A 19983-nucleotide genomic window follows, 5' to 3' on the forward strand; every position below is an offset into this window, starting at 1 on the left:
CCTTAACCTGCAAATCACCAGATGCTCAGCACAGACCGGTGACGTATCATGACATTTTTGCTGTATTATACTTCTCCTTACACGTTTCCAGTTCAGAAACAAAATCCTGCATTGGCTGGATGTTTGGCAGGACCAAATACACCTATTACGGCGTCTTCAGATTCTGCTTAAAAAGTGCTGATGGTGCCTACACATTTAAAAGTTTGGCAAATCTGAGAATAAAGAAGAAAACAGGAGATAATTAGCACAGCCTAAGTGATCTCTGATGGACAATGGCTGAGTGGTGAAGCTGAAAGGCGGCTCTTAAACGAAGGGATGTATAAGGCTGGAAACAGCAGAGCACCCCCCCGGGAAACAGAGGGTGCAGATACTCAAAACGACTCCCGGGCTGGTGGAGCTTCGGCAGGTCAGGAAGAAGCCGACAGCGCTGCAGCAGCACTCGTGTTCCCCTTCCTCAGGCTGTAATGGCGCTGAGGGCAGCAGGAGGGGAAAGCGCGGGCACTGACCCATCCCGCCCCTGCCACCCACTTGCCACGGACCGCGGGAAAGCATTCAGCAGCCCTTTGTTTCGTTTCTTCACCTACGGACCCGCGAAAGCTGCCTCCGCCTCCGGTTCGGTGGGTATGACGTTGGAAAGCGGCGGCAGCGCCCTCTGAAGGCGTTAACTCCCGCAGGCCCCGTCCCTCGCAGGCAGGTGACGGCCCGCGGGCCTCGCCCCCTCCCTCGGCGGCACAGCCCAAGCCCAGGCGGTGCCGCAGGACCTGCCTCCCACCCAGCGGCCCTCGCCCGGCCCCGGCACCGGCCCCGGCACCGGCACCAGCACCGGCCCCGGGCCCAACGGCCCCTCCCGCCGCCGCGCGCTCCGGCAGGCCCGGCCGAGGCGCGCCCCCTAGCGGCACCGCGTGCCCGGGGCGGGAGCCGCCAGTGACCTTGTTTTGGGCGGGGCGGGGACCCGTAGCCTGGCGGCCGCGCAAGGGCCCGGCCGCCGTTGCTGTGGCAACAAGGGCGGCCGGGAGCGCCTCGTGGCGTCACGTGGCCCGCCCCGCCCCGCCTTCCTCGTGCCGCCATCTTGGAAGTGGCGTCAAGATGGCGGCGCCGGCGCCTTAAGCTCCGCCCTCGCTCCGTCCTGCCCCCGCTCCTGCCCTCCCCCGGTCCTGCCCTCCCCCGGTCCTGCCCCCGCTCCGTCCCTGCCCTCCCCGCGGCGGCCGGGGCGGGGGGGTGGCGCTCTCGCGCTCCCGCCGCCCGAGCCCGGAAGTGCGTCTCGGCTTGGCTGGCGCGCGGGGCCGGCGGCGGCGTGACCGGCGGGGCGGGCCGGGCCGGGCTGGGCCGGCGGCGGGGGGATGGCGGCCGCCGCGGAGCTGCAGGCGAAGTACCAGAAGCTGGCCCAGGAGTACTCCAAGGTACCAGGCGTCAGGGCCCAGCCCCCGCGCTCCGCCAGCGGCGGCCGCCGCCCCCCTGCGCTGCCGCTCCCCGCTGGCCGCCGCTCGGAGGGGAGGAGTCCTCCCCGCCCGGCCTGCGGGGTTGCCCCTGCTCTCGCCGAGCCGGCTCGACCCTGCCCAGGCGGGCGGCAGCTGCTCTGCCCCGGTGCCGCCGTGGGGCGGCGGGGCCCTGGGCTCTGCCGCCCGGCTTGGCTGCCTTTGGCGCTGCCGCTGAGTGGGGGCTGGTCAGGGCTGAAACGCTGATCTTTGTGGCGGCCTGAAGCGTTTGGGGCCCAAAGGTCACCTCTTCTTGACGTGAAGGTAAACTTGGCAGACAGGGGAGGTACGTGTGTGCAGGTGCCGAGGTCATACAGTGTTGCCGAGAGCTGTCTGGGCGAGCTGGCGTGAGGCGCAAAGTGGCTTCATCTACAGAGCATCCAGTAGGGCAAATCATGGGATCAGCTGCGCCAGGGAAGTGAAACTAGCTATGCTTTCCTTTGCTTCTCCACGCCTTAGTCAGGCATGGGACTTAGTTATCTTTTTGGGTGTGAACACTTGTTGAGGTCTTGGTCTTGTCTCTTACGCCTAGGCTATGAGTTTGCTTTCACTGGTGAGTGTGGAAGTTCAGTGGTGTTGCAGCATCTTGAAAGTGAGGACACTTGATTCCACACTTTCCTCGTGTCTGTTCCCATTCTTTTGCAGCTGCCCTAAGAGACTTTGCTTCCCATTTCGGGTGCTGGATGAGTATTTGCAAAGACTTCTGGCCTGTAGCAGAGAATGCTTTTCCTTCCCAAGGTGCTTGAGATAACTTCTTGAATGGTGGAGTCTTGCTTAATACAGAATTCTTCATTCTTGTTCCTTCACTAAAAGGAAGAGGAAACCACTGGTCTTAAATGACACAGTTCGTAACAGCCTCAGGAAAGAAAGCCAACGTGTTTTTTTTGTAGCCCAGCATCAGAGTGTTTGGCACAAGGCACTTCACTGTATTATAGATACCCTTCCCTAGGTTGCAGAATGATGCATCTTTCAATACTATTATCTTTGAAACTGCTATAGAAAAACATTCAGAATTTAAATATTTGACAGATACAGGTATTTATTTTTTTAATGCGTCCACAAGATTATTTTCAGAAAACTGGACTAACTTTGGGGCTCTGTAGGTCACAGAGTTCATATTTCATGTTACTTTCTACAGTGGCTGTGCTGTATCTTGGAGATTTAAAATGGCTCAGGTTAAGGTAATTGAGGGATTTTGCTGCTTGATTCCTGGATGAAACTATGCAATGTGGACCTTTTGAGTATAGTTTCTGAAAGTTCCAGCTGCTGGATCCAGTTTCTTCTAGTATCATGGTGTCTAAAAGCTTTCTTCAAACTTCATCTTGCAACTTACATCCTGTGATGTGTTGTTGATTCTTTGTGGGATCTTTTTTTTGTCTCATTCCACTTCTTGTGCAACAGGTTCAGGGCATTGTGGGATCCCCTATGCAGTTAACTGTCCTTGTTGTGCAGATGATCAGTTGTTCCATTGTCTGGTCATTGTGTGCGGGTGGAAGCAGAGCGTAGCCGTGGGAAGTTAGTGCTGGTTCATATAAAGCCAAGGGTTCAGGCAGAGCTTGGTAGACTCAAGAAGTTCCAAGGGAAGTACCTGCCAAAGGCTTGCTTTCTGTCTCTGTTCACAGAACAGTCCGGATAAAGGATGTGTGTTTTTGTATCTTCTTCCTCTGGAGTTGCAGCTTCTGGCTCTCCTGTGCAGTCTGATGGAAGGTACTAGTCAAAAGGCTCTTACAGCTTGTGACAGCTCACGCTTCAGCTTAGGTATCTCAGTGAAGCACGGTGGAGCTAGTTCATTCTGCGTTCTATCATTGCACCTGACACGTTCCTCTTTAGTAGCTGTGGCAAAAAAAAAGATGTAGGAAAGTACTATACTGCTTTTTCTTGCTAGGGTCACCCTGTTCTGGGAACTCTTTCTGTGGTGCTCGTGGATGTTTCTTCTCATGCCTTTGTGATGCCTGAGCAGCACCGTGGGAATACTGCAGTGCAAAAGCCTGTGCTTAGCAATGCCAACTCATTTTTTTTTTTTTTTCAAGTATGAAAAACTTAGCCATTGCTGTTATGCATTGAATCTTGCCTTTTATGCATCTGCCAGAGGTGTTCCCAACACTATACAAACCCTTTTAATTTATATCTGCTACAGCTGAACTCAGACATGTCAAATGAATACAAACTGCCAGTGAAGAAACCAGGATTCAAGCAATTATCAAGGAATGGGAAGATGGAACTGTCGGTATCCTCATTGCTGCAGGGTAGAGATACTATGTGAAGTGACTGAGAAATAGTTTTCTTGAGTATCACTTCTCACCATAGTGATTTTTAGCTCAGATTTGTGGACATATAAGTAAATCATGGAGGGCTTTATCTTCTATGCTTTTTATGCGTTTTCCTGAAATATTTGTCAAGCTGTTCTCTCTGGATCATCTGCTGCTACCAGTAATAAGTATTTCTTCATTAGAGCATAGTTAAGCTCTTCTTGAGTTGATACAGATTTTTACTTTATTGTGAGCTCTGCTCAAGTACCAGAACCAGTCATAAACATTTTGGGGGAGAAGAGCGGAGAGACAGAAATAGCACTGAATAAGAGCAAGAACTTGATTAGTCAAGGAAGAAGTTACACCTTTTCCATAGTTGTTCACTGTTCTTCAAACTTTGACTGTATTTAAGTAACTAATTTTTAAAGGCATTTCTTGAGTCACAGTTATGTTCTATTTGACAAAAATGTTCAGATGTTAAAATAACTTCTTTTTCTTGGAGATTCAGGATGTGAATTAGGTATTTTTTTCAGTGTGACACCACTACTATCTGCCTGAACAAAATACTTCAAAAAGTGTCCATGTCTGATGCTCTCATGAGAGAACATGATGTTTTATGCACATTCTGATGGATGGCTTTTATTTTTTCCTTTGTCTTGCATAATCACTGGCATTTCTTCTTTTTCAGCTTCGAGCTCAGAACCAAGTTCTGAAAAAAGGGGTCGTAGATGAGCAAGCAAACTCAGCTTCTCTGAAGGTAATTTCTAAAAGCTGCTCGTGTCAGATGTGTGAAACTGACAAAATAGGTAAATGGGAAGGGTGTAGTAGAATATTTTACTCGAAGTATTGTGATCAAAAGAGTAAAGAAGGAACTTGATTTAGTAAAAGGATTTCTGTTCTGAAACTAGACTTCATTGTTCTCTGAAGTTCTGCCTTTGTAAAAGTGGAAAGCTGCTTCTTGGTTAATTCGTAGAGTGTGATCTGTGGGCAGCTCAAGGAAATGAAATTGTTTTGTTAGTTTAAAAGCAATATGTGGTCTCTTCAGTGTTCAGATAGCAAAGAAAGCAATTTTTAAAATGTGTTCTTATGATACTTTTTATTAAAAGCATGTGTGAAAGTAAGTGTGAAATTTCTAATATTAAACTCTTTGGTCATTCAGGAGCAACTGAAGATGAAGGATCAATCACTGAGAAAACTGCAACAAGAAATGGACAGTTTGACCTTTCGAAATCAACAACTTGCCAAGCGGGTGGAGTTACTTCAAGATGAACTTGCCCTAAGTGAAGCTAGGGGCAAGAAGAATAAGGTATGTGCTAAAGTAAAAAAAAAAACTTGATTAGCAGATGTCTGCTCCTCACCTGTCAATGTGTCTAGCCATTGATTTCTAGCAGCAGTTACTTTGTGTCCAGGTTTGAGTTGAATGTTTTTGTCTAAACTTGTGTTACTAGCTGATGTTAGTGAAAAGACCCACGAAGCAGGTATTGGTAAATATATGTCAAGTAGTTATTTCCTCTTTCTAGTGCATCAGCTAATTGCTACTGAGTTACTGTCTCCTTTTCCAAGGTATTTTTCAAGTGTTGAAACAGCTGGAAAAGATCTTGGGGCTCTGTCATTAAACCTGCTGCTTTGAAGAAAACTGATCACCCATCATTTCCTGTCCTCACCTCCTTGCTCTGTAATTTTGATGTTGATGGTTAACTCTTCAGCCTATGATTGTAACTTTTCTAGTAGGCCCTTATGTGAACCTTGTCAAGTGCTTCATATTCCTTATGTTATTTCAAAATGATAGAATAATTTCAGTACTGAGATATCTCTGTGCCAAAATGCTTGCTGGTTAAACCTGGTTATGGCATGTTTTGTCTGAGATCAGCTGTGTCTTCTGTAGGTAATACCAGAATTCCAGGATTGGTATGTCTGGACTTAAATAGTTCTCAAGCATCCTTTGCAACCTTCATCTTAGGAGGAAACCCCTCTTAATTACTGTTGTTTTTTCTTTTTGGTTAGTTCACTAAGTGTTGTAGCTATCCAGACTGACATTAAAGAAATCGTTCAACTGATTTGTAATACGATCAGCTTATTTACTTTTTCCCTAGAATCTTGTGCATTTTTTTGCTATCCAGTTCCTTGACAAGCATAGTACCTCTGATTTACATTACTTGTCCACTGTAGTCGATTGTACTTCAAAATACAGTTTGACCCTTCTGTTCTTTTATTTCATATTATGTAGCTTGAGCATACCCCTATTAAATCGCATGTCACCCTTACTTCAGAGAATTGCCATTGGGAGACTGTGTAAATCACATCTAAATCTACTTAGATTAAGATTTGGGTAGATGATCTTTGGCAGACTGCAATTCTTTTAGAAGGGGGAGAACATATGCCCACATCTCTGGTGTTGTCATTCATAGGCTGACATCAAATGCAGAGGTGGCTTAGCTCTCCTAGCTGTCCTAAGGACTTAAAATTGGGTGTTAAGTTTAAATGTAAACAGTCTCCCTTTTGTCTGGTGACAGTACTACCTTTGTTCAGTGGTTCAATAGAGCAGAGGAGCAGTGTGGGATTCACTGATGGTCTCAGAATCTTGTGGATGAAAAATGAGGAAATGGTTGTCAGTCTGTATTCTCAGGGAAGCTGATGGACAGTGAAGATGCTGTTTTTCAGTGCTGCTTTGTGCTACAGCCTGCCATGGGATAGTGCACTTTTGGTGACTATTTCTGGTCCCTGCTGACACCAGGTCAGCTTACACCTGCACACTTCATGGGGGAAGATGTGCCTTACACACAGCTCTAACACCAAATAAGCCTGTTTGCATTTGGTTTCATATTCCTGATAGCGTGGAATAATGCAAGAATCAAATTGTCAGACAGGCACCTGCACGTCAAAGCAGTTTAATGTGTATGTGGATATGGTGCCTGAGTAGAGGCTTTCCTGAGTCTTTATAGAATTAGCACTCTCCCACTATAACATAACAATGCTGTGAAGATAAAAATGCTGCTTTTAGGCTTAAGCTGTGTTCAATGTGCATAACTTTTGATATATTAGTCAATGTAATAAAGATGTATACTCACGTGCCCCTACTGGGAATTAGGAGTGGGAAGTATTTGCAGATACTTGGTGATGGTCTTAGGGATCCTGCCAGAGACTTAGAAATAATGACTGAATTTTCTTTCTTTTAGAAAAGTGCAGAATCCTCATCTCAGTTGAGTCAAGAGCAGAAAAGTGTCTTCAATGAAGATCTTCAGAAGAAGATAGAGGAGAATGAACGACTACATATACTTGTGAGTGAAATTTTTCTAGCCTTTCTTTTTAGTTCAGAAAACTGGTCAAATGAACAAAGTAAGAAGATAAAATGGCATCTGAAAGCTAGTGGGTCTAGAAGCTTAGATGTATACAAAACAGTAGATTAGGTTGGATAGCTTGTTTAGAAAGATGTTCACTGGGCAAATGAAAAGTATTTTGACTTCACATTCTTAAAGCAGTATGTGGAATAACTTGCGTAACATGTGTGTTCTTTTGATGATACTTAGGTACTCTATGGAAAATAGCCACATAGTTGATACTGGCTGGAAACTTCTTTTTAGTTCACCATTTCAGAATTTCCTTAAAGCTTAAAATATTTTCTGAAAGTTGCTGTAATTAAATCAGGAATTACTTTACTGAAATAAATGCATTTTGTGTTGGTCTAGAAAACTTGAAGAAAAGCCTAATGGGTCAAGTTTAATTTTTCAGGTGTTTGCTGTTAAGCAGCAGTGTATTTAAGGTATACTTGGTACTACAAAATTATAATAAACACTGTTCCTGAATCTTTTTTTTTTTTTTGTAAATATCATGATTTTCTATTTGTCTAAGCACTAATACCTGTTAGTAGCTTGGACTGGCTAATTAAGATGATATAACTCTTAGGACTAGATTCCACTGTAAAATAAAGCTTTCATCTGGGCTCTGCTTTTCTCCTTTTAGTTCTTTGAAGCAGATGAGCAGCACAAACGTTTAGAAGCGGAGCTGAGAACTAGACTTGAGGTTTTGGAAACTGATGCTGCCCAGCATCAAGCTGTGGTGGACAGTTTAACGAGAAAATACATGGATACCATAGAAAAGCTGCAAAATGATAAAGCCAAATTAGAAGTAAGGAGTTTTTTCTAACTTGCAAGTATGAAAATGTTTGAAATAAAATGTCTTGCTGTGTCAGTACTTACATTGTGAGATTATCTTCTTGCATAAAGATCAAGTCTCAGACACTAGAACGAGAAGCTAAGGACTGTAGGCTTCGAACCGAAGAATGGTAAGTGTTTTTATTTAATATAATGAAAAACTAATTTAAAGAAATAACTGCTGTAAAATATAAACTGAATTTTTTAGAGAGCAATACCTTAAAGAAAACACAAACAACTTTGATATAGCTCAAAATACTGGGCAACAGCACATTAACATCAAGACTGTGCTTGTCAGACCCCTTTTTCTTCTGAGTTTGTAACTAGACAATCAGTTCCACAGATTCAGCTGTGGAATTCAGGAAGAGCATTTCCATTGCCAAGGTATTTTAAAAAGCTGTGAAGTTGATGAAAGCTTGAAGAGCCTGTAGTGCTATAAAAATTAAAGAAACTACTGAGCTTGTATGAAACAGATATGTGAGTTTTTAAAAACCGTTTCTAAAAACATGGCTGGTGATGCAGTTTAAAATTTAAAGGTTTACAATGTGTGTGTGTGTGGTTTTTCGTTTGTCTTTTTGTTATTTAGCCAGCAACAGTTAAAGAATCTTCAAGCAGCTTTGGGCAGTAGACTGGAAGAATCTCTATGCATAATCAATGAAAAAGTACCTTTTAATGATACAAGTACGTATTGCCTTGGTCTGGGTTTCTTGTTTAATTTTGGGTATCCATTTGGATGAAGTTCTCTATGAATTAAAACGTGTTCGCTGTAAGAAATGGACATCTGAACAGACACTTGAAGGTAATTGTAATAAGTATTCATGATACTCGTCATCACCTTGTTTAGTGATCTTAAAATACAGTGGGTTCATGTTTATATCTATCTCAAGTGAAAATTAAAACTTTTGAAGACTTTTGAGTAATTTGCCTCATCTTGCTCTACTATTGACAGCATACTGTAAAAGATGGAGGAACACTTCAGTTTACTGGTTTCTCCACAAAAATTTCTTCCATTACTCATTTCAGATTTTTATGCTGCATATATTCAGAAGTTACAGTAAGTTAGGATGGGGATAAACTAGGGACTGCGGAGTTGTTGACTTAATCATGCATTACATCAATAACAATCTACCCTTAATACTAGTAGGAAGTCCATCAGCATTTCTCGTGTCTGATCAGAGAACACTGAGACTAGTTCTTATCTGTCATTTGTCTCAGACTTGTTCTTTTCAGGGAACCCTTTGAATCTGAGGAATTTTACCTGGAGCAGTTTTTTTTTTCTGCTTCCTTTCCAACTGCTACTAGATTTGACTGAAGTACAGAGGATACCATTAAGTTAGGAATGCTAGTTTTTGCATTGCTTTGGTACCAGAATCGGTTAGTATGTCAGCGATATTGTAAGTACTCCTCTGGCAATGAGACTAGGAGGGTCTGGAATAGTGAAAAATGCTGAAAGTAGTGACAGGGAGCAGAGAAGTGAAAACAGGCTATTGAATTTCTGATATGTTTCATTGGAAACTTTTGCATTTTTCATTCCATTTAAAACTTGGCGACAATGTTTTTAATAGCTTCTCTAAATAGTTCCCTAAAAGCTGTTCTAATGGGGTGCTGAAGCGGTGAGTTTTCCAAGTTCTCCACTGGGTTGTCAATCCAGTGAGTCTTGACTTGGAAACACAAAATCATCTTCTCTTTAGTAAATGCTGATTCTCATACAGCATGGTATGCTTAGGTGTTGGTGCCTAGCTGATATCCTTTTCACTTCATTCCTGCCACAAGATCACTTTGCCTGACATCTGCTGCCTGCTTCTATTTCTCTGGTTTCTTTAGCCAATTTTTTTTTTTAAATTTTTTTTTTTTTACAGATGGTTATCATTTTGGTGAGGACTTTGATGCAAATGATTTGTTTATCTGCTCACTCAGCTGCCATAGCACCATATTTTTGCATGTGTAGAAAACACTGTAAATAGTGGACAGCTCTTTAGTGACAGAAGAGTGAGAGTCAGGAAAGGTTTGTCTGTAATGGATTCCAAATATCTTGCTGTAGGTTCTGTAGTTGGTTTCAGGTGTGTAAGTAGCAGCCATCTGTCTTCAGTTTCAGTAACAATGAACCGAGTTGTTGACTACTAAGCATGATTTCGAGACTAGAAAGATATTAAAAATGTTTTCTGAAACATTTCCCTACGAGTAGGATTTGGTAATTTTGGATGGTGTTTTTTGTTAGGAATCCAGCTGTCTCCTTCTATGTGTTAGTTGCCAAATGTGGAAGGTACAAAAGAAGTAAGAAGCTGTAGACTTCATTTGTGTGCAGTTTTTAAACTAAAATAGTTATTATTCCATTTAACTGAGGATGGATGTGATACCTTTTAAAAATGTAAGAATTTGTAAGCCATTCTCTAGGTACAAATACCCCTCTACCTCTTTAAAAAGTGTGCCCACTTGTAATGCAATAATCATTCTAGTTGCTCTGTAACTGGAATAGAATGCTGAAATATGTGGAGAGTACATCTTATTCTAAATTATAATTAATCAAGTACACACAGGAGCTTTTTTTAAACATGCAAACTATTAAAAATGCTTTCATCTAATTTGACAGTCCCATCAATGTAATTTCGACTTGATCGTCAAATTTCAATCTTAAGGGAATTTTCTCTTTTGAAGATTTTCACTCCTGTTAGTGATGAATGCTGTTACTTGGGACAAGAGGGTTTTGCTTGTACCTGTAAGACTCAGGGTGTTCAGATGGTTAGATTTGATTTACAGTCTGAGGCAAGCATAGAAGCATTTTCTCTCCACCTGGTCACAGTAACAGTTCTTTCGGGAGGATGTTTACACCTACTTTATTGAAGCCAATATCTTTTTAGTTAACATTACTTACATGAACTGTAATGTTACTGCAATTTTTATATATAAAAATATCGCAATTTATCATAACTGTCTCTTTAAAAAATCATTATTTAATAAGTGCATTTAACTCAATTTTTCTCCTGTAGGATCTAATCGATACAATGCTCTGAATGTACCATTACACAACAGAAGATACCAGGTGAGTAATTCTTGTGGCTGTTGTCTGCTCACCTCACTTCACTAGAGCTAATCCATTGACTCCTGGCTGATGATCATGTAGTATTAACTCATGCATGCCTTTTAAAAAAGAATGGCAAAAAGGTTTAATTTTTGTCTCTCTGTTACATTATTTTACTGTGCCAACCTGCGGTAAGTTAGAAATCTGACATTTAATTTTTAAAGTTGGTTAAAACAACATTAGTTTAGAAGTCGTGAGCTTTTTGTTGAAAAAAGACAGTTTTGGTATCTTAAATTCTTGAGTTTCTTCCTTGCACCGCTTGAGCCCCAGAGTGTTTGCATCTGTAAACTATACATTAGTGAGTATGCTAGAGTCCTATGTTAGTTTTATATTATTAGTAGTCATAATCCTTTGAAGGAATAAATCATGTATCTTTGAGAACTCTGCATGGGATCCTATTTTATGGGATACTTCTTGCCAAAACACCTGTTACTTGCAGCCAGATCACCCTTATTCATTTACATTTTTTAAGAGTTTTTGTGTATTACTGTAATTTCATCGATTTCCTTGGGAATGTGGGGTAGTCAGTATTCAGAAATGAGCATCAGATACCTTGATGCATTCGAAGTTTTCCTGGTTTGCTACTACTGAGGATGGGCTCCATAGCAGTTGGTGTTTTTTCTCTTTGCTTGTATGTTATGTCTTGAATCTTCAAGTTAGTTGTTCAGATGCCACTGTAGAAAGATTTCACATAGCTGCTTTCTCCATTCTTCAGAAGTGCCTGTCAAGAGACCTTGTTCCTAATATGTCTACTGTGAGAACAGGTGACCTGTTGCCAGTTCTGTGATGGAAGTAGCCTTAAATCATCCTGTTGCTGAGTACTAATAAAAATTTGAATAATTGCATGGAGAGTTTCTCCCTTCACTATTTTCTGCTATCTCTATGCCAGTGAGTCTCATGCTTCACGATCCAGTCTTAAAAATGTTCCAGGACATTTTTATTACTGGTTTTGCCAGTGGAAGCAAAACAGTAGTATATCAGCTCCGGCTGCAGTGTAAAGGACAGCAAAACAGTAATATTGTCTGTTTTCCTTCCTTGCTTAGCTAATTAACATACACAAACTGACTATAATGGCTGCATTAATGACTCACCACCATCCCTGATAAATAATCAAGGTTCACTTGATAAAACACTTCAGTGAAGTGTTAGGAATATGTCTCTAAAGGATAAGTAATTCTTGGCTGAAATGTAATTTTAACCTTATTTTCTCCTTTATAAATCACAACAGAGTGTGGTTGTCTTCTCTGTCGCCTTTGCTTTTTCAGAATGTTCTGTTTTTGGATTATTTTCTTGTATACCTTCCTACTGCACTTAAGCCACAGAACAGCCTTATTCATAATTAGCAGCACCTCAATTCTGTCCAGGTGGGAAAGTAAGAATTGAGTGTTACTGGTTGGAGAAGCAGAAACCTGTTATTCTGGGAGAAAACCTTAATGGTTTTTAATAATTCAATTCAGCTTTCCTTACAGCCAGGTGTTAAAAATTTCCTACTATCACTGCAGTGAAAGAACTGAGCTGTTGTCAGCAATTAGTCTATTGGTCTTCAGAAATCTTAATTTCAAATGTGTTTTTTGTAGTTGTACTAACCTCTAAGTGTTCTTGTGGCCTGTAATTTGAGAAATGCAACAAAGGTACAGGTTCACCTGTTTTATGAAATAAAAATGTACTTTGCCGATATAGAAAAACATGCCCTTCTGAGAGGCACTGTAGTTGTAATTATTCTTTGAATAAACTTTAAAAAATAAGTTAAAGATAATTGCTGCTATGTGTTAGGCTGAACTAGTAACAAAAACGAAATATTTCACAATATTTTTTTGTATTCAGTCATAGAATTGTTTTCATATATAAATAGGTACATGTAAAATGTAATAATTTTATAACTATCTTTGCAGCTGAAGTTGCGAGACCTTGCTGGCCAGGCACTGGCTTTTGTTCAAGAACTTGTAACAGCTCTCTTAAACTTCCATACATACACTGAGCAGAAGGTACAGATCTTTCCCGTTGATTCTGCAACAGACAGTATATCACCATTAAATCAGAAGGTAAAGCTTACAGATTTTCAGCTAAGAATATATTCAGCTATGTAGGCTTTCATGAGTGAATAATCTTTGTCATGGAATCTTCTACCACCTTTACTGGAATGCTATGACTGTGTTCCTGAGAGGCAGCCTCTCCTGCATGAGAAGTCTTTTCCATTGTGTGATTTCTCTGAACGTGGGTGAAGGTGTAACTGCAGAGAATCCTTTTCCCGTGTGCCTGTTCTACAAGAGCAGTATGATAGTCCAATCAAGGCTTTGCTTTTTAAGTGCTAAATTAAGGTGCATTTGTCACAAGTTCAGCTAGCTTATTGTAAAATACACAAATATTGCACTGCTAAATAGATGCTTGTCTTAGTTAATTCTTTGGGGCATGGGAGATGTGGATACAGAAGGTCTTATGTTTAAAGTGTTAACCATAATGTGAAATAAACTGGTTGTAAAATAGGCTTGTGAAGGAGAGGACTTGGACTTGGGTCACTTGTCAAAAAACAACTTTATAATCTGATTCTGGACTATTTGTTTAAAGGTCTTTCCTTGTAAGTGTTCATGAAGCTTCAAGTCTGTAAAGCATGTTGAAATTATTATGTGAAACCTGACCTGTCTCTTTCCATGCAACTCCATGGGAAGGCCATTCAGACATTAAGAGCTGTTAAGCTGCATCTTTTGACTTTTTCTTTCCATGTCATGAAGCATGGAAAAAAACTTTGCACAAGGATTTGTGTGGGGATGCATATATCTATGCTTTGGAATGAAATTGCTTTAGCATCAGAGTTGGTGATGTCATAGTGCGAGTGGACCTGTATGCATTGAAGTTGCTGGAAAACTCTTTTTTCTAATTCAGACTGGAATTTCAATTCAGTAGTTTGAAGGGCTCGGATTAAAGCTGCAGGGATGGGTGTGATTTGCATACATCAAATGGCTGCAGTGTATGTAGTGGTAATGTTAACAATCACAAAACTTTCCTCTTCTTGGGAAGACCTCCTTTAATTTATTTGCAGGGAACAAATAGCTTGTGGAGATGTTTATCCACTAGAGAAATCCCACTCTATTTACCTTCCTAGTTGTTTCAACTATTTGAATTAAGAATGCCCTTTACAGAGATTCAGCATAGATCTTAGTTTGGGAATTATATTTTCTTGTTATGTCACCAAGTGTACTCAAAATGGCATGTCCTTCTTCTGAAAACTGTGGTTTTGTCATCTTCCAAATTCTTTGGGGCAGGAACTGTCTCCTTGTTTATGTGGTCCAATGTAATGATTAGATTCTACAGACACTACTGCAGTATACACTAAGGGGATAAAAGCAGGTTTCTTAGACATCACTTCTCATGCATTTTTTTCTTAATGTTCTTATTAACACTTTGTTGCTTGTCAGTAGGGAGGTGCTTTCACACAGCTGAAACATGCAACTTAATCAGAACTGCAATTTCTTTCTCCTTTTCTGATAATTAACTCTGATTCAGTAGTTCAGCCTTTGTTGTTATAATTATATCTCTTGTAGCCTGTGTATTCATAACCTATTTGCCTCAGTGGACACTACCTCTTGGTGCTTTTTCCTTGACTTTCTAGTGGTGGAAGCATCCTTTATCACTTACTGAAGCTCCTGTTGCTCCTGTATTTTCTATTAATTTATCTATTTACTTGGCAAGTGTTCTCAGTGTGATCTTAGCTCCTCCACTGAGTGGTTCAAAAACCTCCCATTAGTACAGTAAATGAGACAAGCATCAGGTAGTGGCTTAGCACACTTGCACTGATTTATTTTTCCCCAACTCCAGGTCTTGTCTGGCGCTTTCAAGTTATTTTTCCCACCAAACACTCAAAGTAGATGTCGACAATTCCCTTCCAGGTTCAAGTATTCCTTTTCTCTTTAAGTGTTGGATTGCTGGGTTCTGCTGGGTCTTCAGCATTGTGCCATATAACTGCAGTCCTCTTTCTTGCAACACAAGTCAGGAGCATTCTGCATGTGTTATTTCTTCCTCCTTAGATTTAGGAATTTCCCTAATTCCATCCAGATTTGTGCATGCATGAATGAGAGCTTGGCATCTCTCTTTTCTTGTTAACACTGTGTTACTGCACTGTAATAATACAAGAAATAATTAAAATTTCTCATACCCTATTTGTCTGGGATCCTTAGCTACTATTGTGGTATAAATAATCAAAGGTGAAGGTGTCTTTCTGTGGGATAAAATAAAACCCAAGATCAGTTTTGACTACGTATGGCAGTCTGTGGAAAAAGCTTTTCATAATACTGTGGTATCAAAATTGCAAGCTGACTGTACTGTTAGGTTTTGATCGTGAGGAAGAATAAACAACCTTGTTCTCAGGTATGGTTTTTTTTTGAAGGTATAATTAGCCACAGAAATGAATTGTGTTTTAGCAGAGTCAGGCTGTTTTATGAGGCCAAAGTTTCATAATAATTGAAGTTCTTGAAAATAAGAGTTCTTCCTTTGATTAGTTACTGCTCTATCCTTTGCATTGGTGTAAGCATTCAGGTTGAAAACTGGACAGGATATAGATAAAGATGCTCTTGCTCTCAGTTTTGACTCTATTTTTTCAGTACTTGGCACAGCATAGCTGTGTAAATTTTTGTGCTGATGCACAGGATGAGGGCTGATATGCAAAGTCAGATAGGATAGTTTATTCTGATGGCTTACTGGAGCACGGATCTAGCATTAATTTGATAGAGTTGAGCAAGGAATGCAAGAATGCTTAAAGCAGGGGTTTGTGCTGTATGTGGCAGTTAAAATGAGCTAGGATGCTGTGGCAAGGCTCTAGATGGGATTTTGCCTGGACTTTGGTGTAGGCTTCTACGATTTCTCACTTTCCCTCAAGGTGTGTGTGTCCTCTAGAAGGGGTTGCTGTACATCACTTGACTCTTGCATCTTATTATTGACGTCCTGGGGGTCATTTAAGATGGCAGCTGCTATGCTAAAGTGGACTGTTCGGTATTTAACTTGAAACAGTTTGCAAGAGACTTCAGTAAGCACCATCGTAAGCACCAATCTCTCTGTACTCAGTTCTCACAGTATCTTCATGAAAATGCTTCGTACGTTCGCCCTCTGGAGGAAGGAATGCTTCAGTTGTTTGAGAGTATTACAGAAGATACTGTGACAGTTCTGGTAAGATTTCTTATTTGTAGTATTGAAAAAGATCTTTTCCGAGCAAAAATACTTATGTGTTGTTTTTCCTTCCAGGAAACAGCTGTGAAATTGAAGGTCTTCTCAGAACATTTAGCTTCCTACTTAAGTTTTTTAAGAAAGATTCTTCCTTATCAGTTAAAAAGGTACTTTGGATTTGATAGATCAAATTAAAGGGGCACCAATTGTCAGGCATACAGCATTGTCAACGTCTGCAACTTTAATATTAAGTCAACCCTTAAGGCACTCTGGCTTAAAAGGCAGAAGTTTTTGTTTTGTTGCCTGCTAGGTTTTGAGCCTTAGGATTATGCTGCTTTTTTTTTTTTCAGCTGGGCTAAAATCATGTGTTTTAAAGCCTTTTTTTCCCAGAGACTTCAATGAAAGCTGCACAGATTTTTAGTATTTCTTAATGTTACTCAGTAGCATTTTTACTGTTCTGATACACTGAAATTGTTCATGTCTTGTGCCTGTCTGAAGATAATTATGCAGTAAATATACCAATGTAAATTTGTCCAGATACACATCCTTCTGCAATGAAAATCTTTGTTCCTGAGTGGGTTGAAGGGAGGTGGATTATTAGTACAAAGGACTGCTTAAAAAGATATTTTGGCTTCAGGAAAAAGGAAAAGCTTGGTTTATGCTGCTTCCGTATCTTTTCTCCAGTTCCTTAGGAAGCAAAAATAAAAATTATATATATTAGAGGGAAAATTCTTTAAACTGATTCAATCAGTTCCTTGTTCCTGGCTTGTGACTAAAACTTCCAAGAGTGTGGATAGTACAAGCATGCGGTGATATGTCATGTGTTGCTGAGTTCCTCTGATATATTAACCTTTCTAAAATCACTAGTCTGTTGTTGCTTTGGATTGGGGATGTAGAGAACATTAGTTATCTACTCCAAAACTCATGAACTTGTTTTTTAAGATAATTGCTCACTTTTAAAATAAAATAAAACTTTTAAAATAAAATACTTCATATATTCCTAGTTTGGAAGAAGAGTGTGAGTCTTCTCTTTGCACAGCTGCTCTAAAAACTAGAAATATGGAGCTACATAGAGACATGAAGAGGTTGACTGCAGTCTTTGAGAAGCTACATACTTATGTTAGTCTTCTTGTATTACCAAGTAAGTGCCAGTTTTGGCTCAGTTTGCTACATTGCAACTGGAAGGTGTAGTTTTCCTTTTGGACCTATTTTTTAAAAAAAAGTAAACCAATTCTTCCCCCCCCCCTACCTCATCACACCAAAAAACTGCACACACAAAAATTCTCACTTCTATGGTAGAGGAAAACAAGGTTAACACTACACTTTAGTACAATCTAAACTATGAGGCAAGTGTGTTGTGCAGTATGCTCTGCCATACTGGACCCTCTTTGATCCAGGCTGGGAGAGTGAGTGTACTGTAGAGCATTTCTTCAGTGCTCTGTGCTCTTCCTTCTGAGTAGACATGAGCATGGTACAGGCCTGCAAGTTACTGAGCAGTCACGTGTACCACTTTTTACATAAGTATATCTCTATAATGCAATTGACTTTGTGTCTTTTTTAATCTTTTAGTAATGAAATTGTTAATGAACTGCATTTGATTACTGATAATCACTTCCAGCTTCTACTGTTCTATTGAACTACAACTCCCGTGGTAATTACTAAATAAAATAAGGTAAAACCTCAGTGTGTATGTGTGGAGAAATTATATCCAAAAGCCGTACTGTAAATAATAAGAGGAAATGGTTATTGTCTAGCTTCAGGTTATTTCAGTCTTCAGTCTTGAGAAGGACCCAAATGGTTCCTTCCTACATCAGTGAGCATGTAAAACTTTCTGCATGCATAATTACTTTTTGAAACCAAATTAATTTGATACTCATAAAAGCTGAATGAAATTTAGGGACCTTAGAAGTCTTTTATCTGCCTACTCTGACAAAATTTTTCTGATATGTATTTCCCTAATATTAAAGGAAGGGAAAATTTAAGTAAATGACTGTGTTACAATTCTTTAGTTCTAAAGATCATGCTCCATGCAAATGTTTCAAGTAGGTGGAAATGGGATGATTTTTCAAAGCTTACTTTTTTCACTTGTGGTGAAATTTTTTTTTCCTTGTTGTACTTTTAGGTACAAAACCCAAAGGACTTCTTAGGACAAATTACAACTTGGTGTTTGCAAACATTGCTACAAGTCTTCATGGATTTCATGACATTTTAAAAGGTGAGAGTACAGAAATTGTGGTATGCTTCAACTTTGCTTTTTTCTGTTTAACATAACACATGTGCACTCTCTGCAACAATGTTAAATGTGTAATACGTGATAAATCTGGGTTTTTTTGCCTTTTTAAACTAAGATAAGAAACTAAACCTTGGACATGCATACACATTTTCTCACTCGTCCATCCTGTTAGCTTTGTTCTTCTAAGCTACTGGAATATTTAATTGTGGCACTCTAGATATTCCTGAGGAATATCCCTTTAGTTACTGAACTGCAATGCTCTAGTGGAACTAGCATACAGAATGGAATGCTGTTGAATATACATATTTTCCTCCATTTCTGTACTATTGACCTAGTACCCACCTTCAAAGCGGAATTTTCCCTTACAGTTTTTAGGTCGGTGGAATATATAACCAAAGCGTACAGAGAAGCCTGATTTCCTTTTGAAACTTGAAAATGGATTACCTTCCTTTTATCAGAAGGACATGGATATGTTATACTTTCAATATATTTTCAATGAAGTGATGTTTGGTTAAAACTTGGAGTTTTAAAACATTGTATATCCTAGAATTTCTGTACCATGTAGCTGTTTCCAGGGAGAATATAATTCATATATCTAAATTGTTTTGATACTAGTCAGCTATTTTAAACATTAGGCTTATCTGATTTTAAGCAAAATGATTTTGTTTCTTCTCTCTTTTAGTAGTATCAATAGCACTGCCCCATTTTGCAGTGTCCCTTTTTTAAAAACATAAAATTACATGATCAGAGACTGTACCACAGACAAAATGAGACACTAAAGCAAGAGTTTTGTAACATAGATAAGACTACTGATAAATACCTTCTGCCTCTCAATATAGTATAATGTGAAAATAATATATATATGTTATGATGTAAAAGCAACCCAACTTTTATACTTTATTTTAAAAAAAGAAAGAAAATAGTAGCAAAATACTGAATAAAACTGGGTAATTCATTAGAGCAGCAGCAGAAACGTTGTGCTTAATACTTCACACTCCCATATGCCAGAATACTTCATTTTTCACTTCTGTCCTCACTTGCTTCCCACCCCACCCTAATTTCCAATAGCTTAAGCTTACCTCCAGTTATAAATTCTATGGCAATGGACGGGGTTTTCTCTGTTCTGTACAATAGTACTTCATTGCAAAATAGGTGCAAAATGTTTCTTTATCAAATATTACTTATTTTTAATTAGGCCAAATTTGACATATTCTTAGGTGATTAATACTTGAGTTTTTTTAAATGTTGGTGCTGTTGAAATTAATTCATATATTTAAGCTTAATTATTTTGGGGAATGACTTTCAAAAAGTTTTGTGGGTTTTTTTCTCACTCAAGGCTTCTGTTAATTGTGTCTGAAATAATTTTAGAATATAGGAAGTAGCATTCTAAATTTCTGCATGTTTTGTTTTTTTTTAATTTGCACTGGCAGAATTAAAAATATTTTTCCCTTCTAAGTCATGTAAGCTTAGGACTTACATTGAACATCACTAGAAATTCTACCTTTAGTGTCCTGATGTAAAGATAGGAAAATGGAAAGTATGCTTGTGAAATGAGGTGCTAGTTCAGTGTGAGCTTGGATCCCCTATATAGCTATAATTTTTGGGATACAGAGTACACTTAAATATACACCTTTATTCTGCC

General features: G+C 39.7%; 1 protein-coding gene across 4 annotated transcripts in view; it reads left to right on the plus strand.

The window, feature by feature from the left end:
- The first annotated feature begins 597 nt into the window (after positions 1 to 597).
- Positions 598 to 19983, plus strand: part of PPP1R21 (protein phosphatase 1 regulatory subunit 21) — a 32648-nt gene continuing 13262 nt past the window's right edge. Inside the window, exons 1-13 of one of the 4 annotated variants that reach the window (XM_051613562.1) lie at positions 598 to 617; positions 4413 to 4481; positions 4884 to 5030; positions 6901 to 7002; positions 7685 to 7849; positions 7948 to 8006; positions 8462 to 8556; positions 10863 to 10915; positions 12847 to 12996; positions 16010 to 16111; positions 16187 to 16275; positions 17113 to 17249; positions 18231 to 18323. In XM_051613562.1, coding sequence (XP_051469522.1) covers positions 4896 to 5030; positions 6901 to 7002; positions 7685 to 7849; positions 7948 to 8006; positions 8462 to 8556; positions 10863 to 10915; positions 12847 to 12996; positions 16010 to 16111; positions 16187 to 16275; positions 17113 to 17249; positions 18231 to 18323 — 1180 coding nt within the window. In that variant the 5' untranslated portion in view covers positions 598 to 617; positions 4413 to 4481; positions 4884 to 4895. Of the gene's footprint in view, positions 618 to 1230; positions 1401 to 1703; positions 1740 to 3679; positions 3699 to 4412; positions 4482 to 4883; positions 5031 to 6900; positions 7003 to 7684; positions 7850 to 7947; positions 8007 to 8461; positions 8557 to 10862; positions 10916 to 12846; positions 12997 to 16009; positions 16112 to 16186; positions 16276 to 17112; positions 17250 to 18230; positions 18324 to 19983 lie in introns of those variants that run through there. The other 3 variants (XM_051613561.1, XM_051613564.1, XM_051613563.1) reach the window with 3 other exon arrangements.

Source organism: Apus apus, chromosome 3 (genome assembly GCF_020740795.1).
Source record: "Apus apus isolate bApuApu2 chromosome 3, bApuApu2.pri.cur, whole genome shotgun sequence".
Taxonomy (NCBI): domain Eukaryota; kingdom Metazoa; phylum Chordata; class Aves; order Apodiformes; family Apodidae; genus Apus; species Apus apus.